The sequence below is a fragment of the Mya arenaria genome, chromosome 4 (genome assembly GCF_026914265.1).
Source record: "Mya arenaria isolate MELC-2E11 chromosome 4, ASM2691426v1".
In the NCBI taxonomy this organism is placed as follows: Eukaryota; Metazoa; Mollusca; class Bivalvia; order Myida; family Myidae; genus Mya; species Mya arenaria.
In genome coordinates, this window is record NC_069125.1 from 54,533,865 (window position 1) to 54,547,409 (window position 13,545).

General features: G+C 36.4%; 1 protein-coding gene across 1 annotated transcript; it reads right to left on the minus strand.

Annotated features, from left to right (window-relative positions):
* Positions 1-3,960: 3,960 nt before the first annotated feature.
* On the minus strand, positions 3,961-13,502 carry LOC128230192 (membrane-associated tyrosine- and threonine-specific cdc2-inhibitory kinase-like). The gene is made up of 15 exons (XM_052942255.1): positions 13,309-13,502; positions 12,022-12,157; positions 11,442-11,539; positions 11,150-11,232; positions 10,363-10,488; positions 9,872-9,947; positions 9,473-9,595; positions 8,994-9,088; positions 8,616-8,722; positions 8,168-8,271; positions 7,755-7,968; positions 7,384-7,483; positions 6,732-6,839; positions 6,158-6,323; positions 3,961-5,340 (listed from the first exon to the last, which is right to left on the minus strand). The coding sequence occupies exons 1-15, from the start codon at positions 13,378-13,380 to the stop codon at positions 5,308-5,310; spliced, it is 1,641 nt and encodes a 546-aa protein (XP_052798215.1). The 5' UTR covers positions 13,381-13,502; the 3' UTR covers positions 3,961-5,307.
* Positions 13,503-13,545: the final 43 nt, after the last annotated feature.

The window sequence follows — 13,545 nt, forward strand, 5'->3', positions numbered from 1 at the left end:
TTTTATGTCATTTTAATTTCTATACTATACCCATGGCGGGTTTCTTACTTAAATCAGTTTTTCCAAGCCAAACATTCAACATTTCAATCAAGTTTGCTCTGTTCGCTGTTCGATTCATATCCATTCTTAGGAAGTAATGATTGGGTAGTTTGCTTAGAACTCGCTACAACCAGTGGTAAAAAAGGACAGCGGTTTTGTTCAGCAGTGCTGTATCTGATGAAAATGTGGTAAGCATGAAGGGGGCGACTATTTCAAAGCATCAATTAAAGATAATGATTACCAACTGCCATCAGTTCTGTAACTGTTACATTGACAGAAAACCGATATATTCTAGACTAAAATCAGATCAGAATTTTATCGTGATATCACATTGTATACAATTGCCAATCAAATTCATTCTTGAAAACACATGACAGCATTTACAAACAAGAGGCCCAAGAGGGCCTATGCTCTACTGGCATGGCTCTTGTGATCATTTTCAATCCAGAGCATGTACAAATGAGTAATAGGCAACAAATATACAGTTCACTTTTTGTGTCGCCTGAAAAGACGACATGTAGGGGTTACTTTTGTCGGCGGCGGCGGCAGCGTCCGCGTCCCATTTTCGCTTGTCCGGGGTATATCTCCTAAACTATTAGTGGTATCAACTTGAAACTTCATATGTACATAGATCTAATTGAGGGCAAGTGCAGTGCACAAGAACTGTTACTCTTGCTTCCATATTTTTAGAGTTTGGCCCTTTGTTATTTTTCATGCTTAAAGTTTTGTCCGGGGCATATCTTGTAGAATATAAGAGTAATCAACTTCATATGTAGATAGATCTCATGGAGGGCAAGTGCAGTGCACAATAACAGTAACTCTTGCTTTCTTAGTTTTAAAATTATTGCCCTTTGTTAATTTTCATGCTTAAAGTTTTGTCCGGGGCATATCTTGAAGAATATAAGAGGTATCAACTTGAAACTTCATAGCTAGACAGATCTCATTGAGGGCAAGTGCAGTGCACAATAACAGTAACTCTTGCTTTCTTAGTTTTAAAGTTATTGCCCTTTGTTAATTTTCATGCTTAAAGTTTTGTCCGGGGCATATCTTGAAGAATATAAGAGGTATCAACTTGAAACTTCATAGCTAGATATATCTCATTGAGGGCAAGTGCAGTGCACAATAACAGTAACTCTTGCTTTCTTAGTTTTAAAGTTATTGCCCTTTGTTAATTTTCATGCTTAAAGTTTTGTCAGGGGCATATCTTGAAGAATATAAGAGGTATCAACTTGAAACTTCATAGCTAGATAGATCTCATTGAGGGCAAGTGCAGTGCACAATAACCGTTACTCTTGCTGCCATATTTTTAGAGTTATTGCCATTTGTTAATTTTCTTGCTTAGGTTTTGTCCGGGGCATATCTCGTAAACTATAGGAGGTTTCAACCTGAAACTTATTCCGTAGGTATATCTGATTGAGGGTTCAAATGCCACCTACACTTGAAAGTTAAATGGCAACATCATTGTCTATAAATGAATAAAATGCCAATCTAACAGCTATAATGTCGACAGTAAATAATTCGTCAGGCGACACATCCGACTCGCGTAGTTCTAGTTGTGTTTGGGTTAGCTAAAAAATGCTGCATGTTCAACATCTGAGGACAGAAAGTGTTGTAAGCAGATTAGTTGCATGAACTATTTTAATATGTGCCTAGTAAAGGTAATCTGAGGGTAAAAAATATTTGCTTTCAAAACTGGTCAAAATTTCATTTCTGTAGCTTTAAAAATAAAAAAAGTTGGTCAAAAGGTCAAAGTCAAGGACATCAGAGGACAACATTGATGCTTGTTTGCGAAACTGTGCACATGCTCAAAATTTCATTGCTGTAGCTTTAAAAATTAAAAAGTAAGTCAAAAAAGGTGGGGCAAGCTTTTGCCCAAGGGGCATAATTTCAAATATTTTGCTATACGGTCATCATATGATGCTCCACAACAAATATCGAAAGGTATGGGCCTTGAGGTTTGAAAATAAGTCTCTAGGAAACTTGTGACCCCTGGGGCAGTGCCAGTTTCGACCAAAGGGGCATAATTTGAACAACCATGGTAGTGGACCACTAAATAAAACCTTGTTCAAAATAGCAAGGATCTGCATAGCTGTTACAGACAAAAAGGTTTTTAACATTTCCTAATTTAAGTATACTAAACCTGTGAACCCTGGGCGTGGCCAGTTATGACCCCAGGGGCATAATTTGAACAAACATTTACAAGCAATTGTGTCTATACATGTAAACTTGGCTAAAAATAGACTTTGCTCATGTAGACTTGGCTTAAAATAGTCTTAGCTAAAAATAGCATTTTTTATACTTTCAAGACCCATAATCTAGGCATGCATGGGCAGATCTGGCTGATTTTAAAAATGAACCGAGCTTTAATGGATGTCTAAATACTGTACAAGTTTCATCAGGATACAATCAAAACTGAAGACTGTATCATGTTTGCAAGCAATTGTTTACAGATGCACATACTTTTTTTTATACTTTCAAGGCCCATAATCTAGGCATGCATGAGCGGATCTGGCTGGTTTTCGAAAGGAACCAAGATCTAATGGATATCTAGATACTGTACAAGTTTAATCGAGATACAATCAAAACTAAAGACTGTATCGTGTTCACAAGCAATTGTTTACAGACGCACTGATTTTTTTATACTTTCAAGGCCTATCTCTAATGGATATCTAACTACTGTACAAGTTTCATCGAGATACAATAACAAGAGGCCCAAAAGGGCCTATGCTCTACTGGCATGGCTTTTGTGGTCATATCAATCTACAGCATGTATGTATGGGTAAAAGGCAACAGACATATAGTTTATGTTTTGTGTTTGGGTTACCTGAAAACGTAGCACGTTCAACATCTGAGCCCAGAAAGTATTGTAAGCAGATTAGTTGCATGAACTATTTTAAAATGTGCCAAGTAAAAGTCATCTGACAAAAAAAAAATGCTTTCAAAATTGTACTCATAGTAAAAATATCTGTAGTTTTAAAAGTTAAAAAAAGTTGGTCAAAAAGTCAAAGTCAAGGGCATCCTAGGACAACATTGATCAATTTGAACAAACATTCACAATCAATTGTGCTGAGATGGATGCACGAACACACAAAAAGATTTTCAAACCTTTCCAGATTTATGTTTACCAAACCTGTGAACCCTGGGTGTGGCCAGTAATGACACCAGGTGTATAACTTAAACATTCACAACCAATTTTGTTAAGATGAATGCGCACACTACAGAACTTAAAGCTAAAAAATGGCCTTTGGGCTTTCAACAAGAACAAGGCAGAGTAATTCACAAAATCAACTGCAGAAGCAAAAAGCAAATTGTCTCTCAAAATCCTAGACTTGCAAATTGTCTCCCTTAACTCTAGACTTGAATTTACATGTACATGTAAACTTGGCTAAAAATAGAATTCGCTCATGCAGACCTGGCTAAAAATAGAAAGCATTTCTTTAAAACTTTCATGGCCCATAATCTAGGCATTTATGGGCGGATCTGGCTGGTTTTCGAAAGGAACCGAGCTCTAATGGATATCTAGATACTGTACAAGTTTCATCGAGATACAATCAAAACTGAAGACTGTATCGTGTTCACAACCAATTGTTTACAGACGCACGACCGCAGGGATGCACATACTACATACACATTACCATCGCATAAGCTCTTCTGGCCTTTGGCCAGTAGAGCTAAAAACTGAAGACTGTATCGTGTTAACAAGAAATTGTTTACAGACGCACGGACAGACGCACATACTACGTACACATTACCATCGCATACGCTCTTCTGGTCTTTGGCCAGTAGAGCTAAAAAGAAAAAAAGAGAAAAAATCAAAGAGGACAATTTGTATGACCAAGTCTCTGTTCATAGACATTCCAAATACCTTACATCTTTCAGTTTACACTTCCACCACAATATATTAACATTGAAAACAAAAACAACCCTTCTTTAATTTATTGAAAACTAGCATTTCAAAATATACAGAAATTAGAAATACTTTGAAGCAGTTCGTTCTTTAACAGGTCAACAGAATTGCAAAAAAATAACAATCGAAAAAACACAAAGAACATTTACGAGACATTTTAACAAATATAAAAAGTATTCACATTTATGCACTGCATGTAATAACAAAATTCTGAAAGTTATGCGGTTCTGTTTTGCTGAATGTACATCAGTAAGTCGGCTGTTTTTAAGTAGATATTGGGCCATAATTCAACGAGCTAATAATGTTTACCTTGTTTTAAGCTTAGCTGAAAGATGAACAAATACATAAAAAAGCACAAGAAAATAATATACAGGACATATATCATTTAATACAGTGAATTTTGCAGTTTATACAGTGAAACAATACAGCAATAATACAATAAACAATTGTAACAAGAACACATGTGGTTATTTATAGCAATCATGTATCAAACATTAAAGTATTTGACAAATTTACAATCAGAACATAAAATATCAAAATTAACATGACATGGAACAAGAATTTATCAAATCATCTTGGAAATAAATTGGCATAGATGAAGCACACCTCAAAATACAGGTTTAAAACTTTTGGAACACATTTCAAAGCAATCTCAATGTCAATAAACATAAATATCTGAACACATTTCAACATACATGTATGAACACATTTTAATATAATAATTGTATCGGAACACAGTTGAGGAACACATTCTTTTTAATTCAGCAATAACACAATAAAACTGTACAATGTGAACAACTTGAGTAATATATCTTTAAGGCACCACTTGTATTGCATAGATAAAGTAGAACACATCACTGGTTAATGATCAAAGCACAATTAAACGCTATTTGTCATATTGCCATGAACACTGGCAGTACTGAACACATGGTTACTAACCCACATGTCCAGGCACGCATGAACCTTAACACTGGGGTTACTAACCCACATGTCCAGGCACGCATGCATGCATAAACCTTAACACTGGGGTTACTAACCCACATGTCCAGGCATGCATGAACCTTAACACTGGGGTTACTAATCCACATGTCTAGGCGTGCATGAACCTTAACACTGGGGTTACTAACCCACATGTCAAAGCGTGCATGAACCTTAACACTGGGGTTACTAGCCCACATGTCCACGCACGCATGAACCTTAACACTGGGGTTACTAGCCCACATGTCCAGGCGTGCATGAACCTTAACACTGGCGTTACTAGCCCACATGTCCAGGCACTGGGGTTACTAGCCCACATGTCCAGGCACGCATGAACCTTAACACTGGGGTTACTAGCCCACATGTCCAGGCGTGCATGAACCTTAACACTCTTCATCACTGGCAGCGTCAAACATCTGAAATTGACAATTAAATTGTTGGTACGGGAAACATTAGCCAAATTAGGTAAATGATATTTCTAATTCATATCAAAGACCAACTATTTAATGTATGTGTCTTTTCATAGCAAAACTTTATTTGGACATGAACTTCATGAAGGCAACATTTTGCTTTGAATGAAAACTTTTTCATTCCCATTTTACTGAAACAAAAGAGCAGTCTGCTTAAAGAGCCCGCCCTCATTATATTACCGGAGTTTGATAAGGTAATTAGTTTCTTCAGACATTTCAACAAACCTGTTTCCAAAATAATGTTTTGACAGTGCTCGATCAGGCTGCCGTTTTGTGAAAAGATTTGTTAGGTGTTTTAAGAAACTAAAGTCTCAAACAACTCTGGTAAATGACCAAAGGAGGGACACTATGTTTTATTTAAAAAGGTGAAGAAATAGTCAGGGATGTGATTGACCTGGCAGCTGGAACCATTTCGCCCATGGGTTCTTAGGGCGTTCTTTGGGTCAAAAGCACACTGCTGTAGAAGAAAAACTGGCCTTTTAGAAGCCCTTTTGAGGGTTCTCCTGACTTCAAATTTAAAGTAAACTGAAACATCAACTTAAACAACCGAAAGCACCCAAATTGGGCCATTAGATCTGCAGAATTCTGTGAATCCGCGGACAAATCACACCCCTGAATAGTAAGGTTATCTTTGTTTAAAGTCTTCATTCAAACAAAATATTGCATACGAAGCATTTATGAACCAATCTATCACTTGGTATACACACACACTGAATACACAAACTAGAGTTTCAATAAAGATAAGCGAGTTATAATATCATACCCCCATGAGGTTTTTAGGCTCTATAGTCGACTTGTTCACTGGAGTATCTTCCGCCTGACCGACAGTGGGTGTGACTGGTCGATCATCGTCACTCCAGCTCAGGCTACTAGTGTCCAGGGAGTCCTCTCTTGTGTTGTGGACTGGGCTCGCTGAGTGGCCAGGAGTACTGCAATAGACATCATTTACAAATACAAGCACAAATGCATCATCAGGCATAACTGCTCTTTATACTTCAAATGAATAAACATGGAGTATGTGGAATGAGCACCTTTTATCTTCACATTCCGTACTGGTTAAATGGTCGCTATTAAATATTTTTGATAGCCAACATCATTTATAACTGATGTAAGTACATGTAAACCAAAATTTGAACAATTGAAACACATGGATCGAAGTTTAAGAAGTCATATGCATTACCAACAGATACCAGGGTAAGCTTGTAGACAATGACATGTCAGATGTTCCAGGGTGTACTTGAAGGAATGTGTTAACAGCAAAGCGATGTCCCCCTTTTATAAGAAAAATCCCATGCCCTTTGTAAATCCTAGAAGTTCTTTAAAGATAAAATACATACGCTCTTGATCCATGTGCCACAGGTGATGAACTAATTGGAGATGGAATGTGGCTGTAGTGACGGTTCCTCAGGGCAGGAGTCGTGAACGCATTCCTCATGGGTGGCTTGCTATGATAAAAATTAAGAAAAAATCTTCCAATTATTACTCTAATTGCCTTGCAAACAGTTGATTCACGCTTTAACCTACATGTACCAGGTACTAGTGCATGAATTGTGATCTGTTATGCATTACAGTATAACATAAAAAGACTACTAGGGCCACTTGTGTAGGCAAAGCACTATTTGGTAGAACCACACAAGAGCCCTTCTTACATATTAAAGCAGCAACCCAACTGTAAAAACTCTTTTTCTAAAAAATAGAGTAAGTTAACCAATAAAAAAGAGTGAGAGGGTATGGCTCAAACCTCAAGAAAGACCACATGATTTTTATACCTTACATTTGAAGCAGATTTTCTATGCAACAACATAAATAAAAAAAGTGCCGTCAGCTGGGCAGCCAAATTCTAGCCACGAAGGGAAAGTAGACAGCACTCTACTGACATAGTTACTGTCTCAACGCACTTGAGAACTGAACAGCTCAATAGCTACACACCCAGAGTTAATAAAGAAACAGTTATGTCGCAAATAGTGATTGGCGGACTATTAAACTCACAATGGGGAGGGATCCATTATGCTGTTTTCTGATGAAGAACTTTCCAGTGGGGCTCCAATAGAGTTGTTGGTGATGCTCACATCATTACAAAACAGCTCATCTGCAATAAAAAAAAACTGCATGAAAACACTATAATATTGTCTCTTTTTCATTATGAGACCAAATAATGTCTGAATGACATACTGGTAATACACCAATAAGTATTTATTGTAATCCTTCAGGTTAAGACTCCATTAGTATCAAGTTTGACGTACATCATATTAAAAAAGAAAAGCAAGAGCTTAGTTTTGTTCCCTTATCTCAGATGTGGCAATGTTTTTAACAAGATTGGTTGTTAACCAAAATCTATCACACCCAAACTGAATACTAACCATCAGAGAGACTATGGTCAAGATGGGATGTGTCTGATCCTGTGCCAGACGTAATAGAGGATCGCCTTTTTCCAAACCGATATCGCAGCCTCTGTACAGGAAGGGTAAGCAGAGTGAACATGGCCAGGAACCAGGCCCACAGGGTGTGCAGGGATGACTTTACTGTTGCCACAGCACTCTTCAGCATGTAGTCACGACGACGGCGCTTTAACACCTAAATATACATACAAAAAATCAAACTATCTTGAATTAAATGACAAACAAAGTGCACGGATTTTGAAAAACCATCCAGCAAACCTGCCCACAGTCACTTAAACAGGTTATTCTGCAAGCTTTTTTTGATTTCATCTTCCCTTGCCGACTTTAAATAAAATGTTATCTTATTAATACACTGGACAATCCTTTATTTGTACCTTTCTGACATAGGGAAATGCAAGACACTGATCAGCAGTCGGACGGCACCTTGGATCCGGGTCCAACATCTGACCAATCACATACTTCAGGTCAAATGACTTATCTGGAAAACACAACAATACCCATGTATTACAGTTGTGACTTGCTAAAAAGTCCCAATCAAGGTATCAGTCAATAATTTATGATCAAGCAATAAAACAAATAGTAGATTACCAAAGCACTTAAGTTATAAATTTATCTTTAAGAAAATCATCCTTGAAATTTCAAAAACTAGAAGAATCTAACTACCTTTACTTTTATATTTATCTTTATTTAATACCCTAATATTGTTGAAAATCAAGACAAAGAAATCACTTCATAATACAAATATCGAATATGACAACAACTGTAGATGTGTTTATGTTTAATAACGAGTTCTCTGTTATCAACTGTTTACAGCAGCCGTACCCCTGAGAAACTCATCTGGCATGTGCCCGTGGCGGAGAATGTGCCAGCCATCCCCACCCCGGGGCAGGTCAAGGTCACTGGCCAACTCCAGTATAGTTATACCCAGGCTAAAACAAATATAATTAAATATATACATGTTTACCCAGACTAAAACATCATGGTCACTCTCAGCTTAAACAATATACATGTATAGTGTTTACAGGAATATGATTGGAATAAACAAAAATCAGCAAGCCTGGCTATTAAAATCCAAAATTTAAACAAGTCCAGTTAAACTTTTTATAAAAGCTGGAAAAACAGGCCTCTTTTAAGCAGGTCTTGTGCCAATTTGACAACTGTGAATTGGATGGAATGTGCTAACATAAGTAAGAATCCTACCTAAATATGTCTGCTGGTTTGCCAAACTTGCCATTCATCAATTCTGGAGATAGGTACTTCGGATCCCCTTCTTGAGCTTCAGAAAAGTCGTTACCCTACAAACAACTTTGTAACTTAACTTTTAATCAAGACTTTGTTTATGAGCGAGCAAAAACACTGATATTTGTACATTTAAGTTTTCAACATAGCAACATATGATATTCAATCTTATTTAAATCACTGTTTCACTTTGTTTTCAAACATGAAAGCAAACTATAATGAAAACATTAAAGAGATGTACAACAGTTGGGTAAAAATAGTTTCTAACTATTCCTATTTTGTCAGTGAATTAGTACAACCAGGTATGAAAGAATATACATACTGATTGTTCTATTTTCATGAGGTATAATAGAGGTTTTTTTGTCAATATCGCAAGGTTTAAATTCCCAATCATCAAAATTGAAAAGACTTGCTATCACATGCCAGCCAAGGAGACTGACCTTGGAGAGGTCAATGACGAGCCCAAAGTCTCCGAGCTTGCAGATGCCATCCTGTGATATGAAGATGTTGTCAGGCTTGATGTCCATATGCACCAGGTTGTTGTCATGGAGATGCTTCACTGCCTGAAATAAGGTGCACATGTTATTGTATATATTTTCCACACATGTGTCACCAAGTAATAATAGCGATTGAAAATTATGTAGATACATCAAAATGGAGTGCACTACTTTTAGTTTGTAAAAAGTAATACGTTGATAAATGGGTTGGGTGACTCAGCAGCTTCTCCTTCTTAACTTCCTCCTCAAGCTTCTGTTGCCTGCATAGTTATACATCATTTTGAACATCAACTTAAAAGGCTACAGTTCACTATGGATTGCTCTTAATGTTGAATAGCCAACCTGTAGCAGATCCACCAAATAGTCCCAAATAACACTCTCTGGAATATCATGGTGTGTCTCTGCATAGTTGCTCAAACTGAAACACAGCATTATAACATCAGACTGAAACACAACAACACAAATTCATTTTAAGGCACATATTTTTTTCATTCTTGTAGTTTTATCCATATCATTTTTTCCATTTGATATATTAAGTGCAGACCTTCCAAATAACACACACACACATTCAATCCATCTACATGATAAGTCTTCTATAAGTAATTGAAGAAAAGCATGTTCATATTCAGTGCCCGATTTTACCAAGCATATAAATGTGTCTAAAGAGTAACAAGATGCTAGAATGACAGCTAGTGTACCTTGTTTTACAGATCTTAATGAGCAGGTAAAGGTTTCGCCTCATTTCCCTGGCACGGTAGGTTTGAATGGCTCAGCCATATGTCTAACATGACATTAAATTGTATGGCCAACTTCAAACATGACAATTAGTCTACCTTGTTTTACAGAGCTCCACAAGAAGGTAGAGGGTAAGCCTCTCTTCCCAGGCACGATATATCCTCACACAGTTAGGGTGACTCGGCAGCTTCTCCTGCTTGGCTACCTCCTCCAGCTTTCTTCGCCTGCAATATTGGACATCATTGTCAACATTGAACTTTCATACAAACATGTTTTTCATAACAATTGTCATACTATATTTTTGTAATAAATAAAATATGACATGTCATGACAGGGCTTCCGTTAAAGGAATTTGGAAGTATATTACTCCCTAGAAATGGGTTAAAACTTCCAATATTAATTCCTTGGAAGTACAAAAACTTCCATAATTTGGAGGAAAACTTCCAAAGTTGAAAGCTTGGACGTTCAAAATATCAAAACCTTTGGTCAATATTCCTTTTATGGTCACAATTTGACTTAGTTTAACCCTTTTTTATAGTAAAATGAATTATTATAATATAAGTCTGTGAATTTGGCAAATTAGTTTAAGTTAAAGTTGCGAATTATTTGATATTTAATATACTTGTGTAAAAATAGTTGAAAAAGATATTGTATTCAGGAGACTTTAACTTCCACATTTCACTGTAAAACTTCCAAAATTTATTGACAGGAAGTTTATACTTTCAGTTTTAAATTCTTAATGTGATGTCATCAAGATTGTAACTTAACCTTAACATTATGTCTATTTCTCAGGTTCCATGCTTTAACAATCAATCTTATTTTGTTGTTATAGAAATTTCAAACCATGCAACAGTTGAAAACTATATGGAGTGATTTAAAACATACCTGTCTGATTCCCCACGGAACCTATCTCTAGATTTCTTCACTGCATACAATTTTCCATCTTCTTTACTGCGAACTTGATACACCTGCAAAATCTCTTAGCATGTTAAATTTACTACACATAAGTTTACATGTATTTTTAATCAGAGAGTATTCTAGACCATGGAACTTCAATGCAAAAAAGACTTCCCAATTAATGTTTGTTTTCCTAGCTACCAAGTGAGAAAGTTCTCTTCTTAGAACAGGTATTTATTAATTTTACAATAGTTGACAAGCAGGAGAGAAGAGCAGTCACCTCTCCAAAAGAGCCAACGCCCAACTGCGAGATGATCTGGAAGCACTGACTGAAGTAAGATTCCCTGCTGTGTTGATTGTAGCCAGGACTCAAAATAGCTGTTATGAAGTCAAGGTCATAAATTGTTATACTATATTTATGATTAGTGGTTTTACAGCAAACATCAACTACTGTCTTAGGATATGGATTCAGTGAATTATTTCCCCCTTTGTTTTAGACTTTTGTAAGGCAAGTTACTATTTAAAATTTTACATCTAAATATATTGTCTATGTTATTTAGAATAATACACACAAGATGAAATACAAAATACAAAATATTGTTTATCTTTAATAATTTTGGTATATTATACATTATATAGTATAGATCCATGCTCACTTCAAATACAGTGAATTTCAACAGTTTGTTTAACAGTATGCCCCTGAAAGCCGCTTTGTCAGAAACATGTTGAATATTAAATGAGTATTTTTAGAAGAAATGCATTTTCATAAAGTTTTCGTAGGACTATTGACTGTGACCTTCAACCTAATGACCTAATACAATAGGGGCCATCTGCTGGTAAAGGGCAACTCAGAAGGATACAGTCTTGACTAGTGGTGCTTCTGAAAGAGACGAGCTGAGCCCTTGTCACAGGTCTGTGTGGGAATATCCGACTGACTGGGGGAGCACTTTTCACTGGAGGCTTCGGTGGAAGAGAATCTCTGGGTGTTCCCCTGGACTGAAATATACAAAGATGTATCAAAATCGGCTCTGTTGGACTTCTTTTCATTAAGTTTTAGTGTCAAACGCTGGATATGCTTGTTATCAATATCTTCAACTGTATGAATATGACCTGCAGCCGGATATGGTATGATTGGATGCTTGTTATCAATATCTTCAACTGTATGAATATGACCTGCAGCCGGATATGGTATGATTGGATGAAAAAATTACCAATGCACTGTTGCTAGTGATAGATGAAGTTGATTAGTTAACTCAAAAGCACATGATTAATAGAGTCACTGTGTGCAAACTGCAGATGACTTATTAAGATTTTATTGTATTTGTCTTTAAAAAAAAAGATAAAAATAGAACAAGTTGTTTACTCAATAAGATGCAGAAAAAGCAGTTAAGCAGTCTTCGTCGTAACTGGGTTGCCTGAAGCCCGGGACAAGTAAATGCTGTTTCGGACAAGTAAAAATTTCGAGGTGGTTGCCTGAATGGGCAAGTGAATTTTTCCGAAATTTAAATCCGTCAGTTTTCATATTTTCTTCAGCAAACATTCACAAATCCTCATTAAACATTCTAAATATTGGCTTTTGTATATTTACTTATGAATGAGAGTTGTCACAGCATTCATTGTGCTCAGCATTTGTGGTATTCAATTGATAAGCATCTAAGTGTCTGCCCGACACTTGGATGTTTATTAATCAAATACTACTACAATTATTTTTTTCGGCCAAGGAAAACTGTTTTTCGGGCAAGTGATTTTCTTCAATTACTTGCCCGAAAGGACAAGTGCTGAAAAACAGTTAAGGCAAAGACTGGTTTGGTGTTTATGTATATTATCAGACATATGAACTCTACCAGTAGTAGTCTACCGGTCATAACCCTTTTACCGCTCTACTGCTAAATAAGCTCATCACTGATCGCCATGTCTGTGTTCTGACAGAGATTCAAGCCCGAAATTACTTTTATTTTTAAGGCCTCAGGTCTTTTTAGGAAAGAATAAAAGGCCAATGGAGCCTAGTTTCATATGAAATTTGAACAAGTGCTAACCACAAATAAAGTTTTTTGAACACAACATTAACAAATAAACTTATGAAAAATATGGTCACGTATATAATCTAATGCTACACGTGCGACTATGTTTACAAATTACAGTGACACCTTTTTGGTTGAAAATGTCTGCAACTCTTGGAAGAAACGCGGAGTGGGTCGAGGGCTTTGAAATGCAGACATCTTTCGGAATAACAATTCACCGATGTCAACTAGACCATATAATTCCTATATTAACGGGTTGATGTGCAAATATTTAACAACAGGAACTGCAAAGTTGACATCTTGTGATTCATTAATTTCCTTTCGCGGTCTTTTTGTTGACATTTGTTACGATGGCTGTGATTG

Bases quoted from the DNA above. Each gene is read 5' to 3' on its own strand.
- LOC128230192 (XM_052942255.1), bottom strand. From the start codon at position 13,380: ATGTCTGCATTTCAAAGCCCTCGACCCACTCCGCGTTTCTTCCAAGAG. The intron at 9,948-10,362 runs GTAGACTAATTG...GCTGTGTTTCAG, and splicing joins GTGGAGCTCTGTAAAACAAG to TTTGAGCAACTATGCAGAGA. The intron at 7,484-7,754 runs GTTAGTATTCAG...TTTTTATTGCAG, and splicing joins TGACCATAGTCTCTCTGATG to ATGAGCTGTTTTGTAATGAT.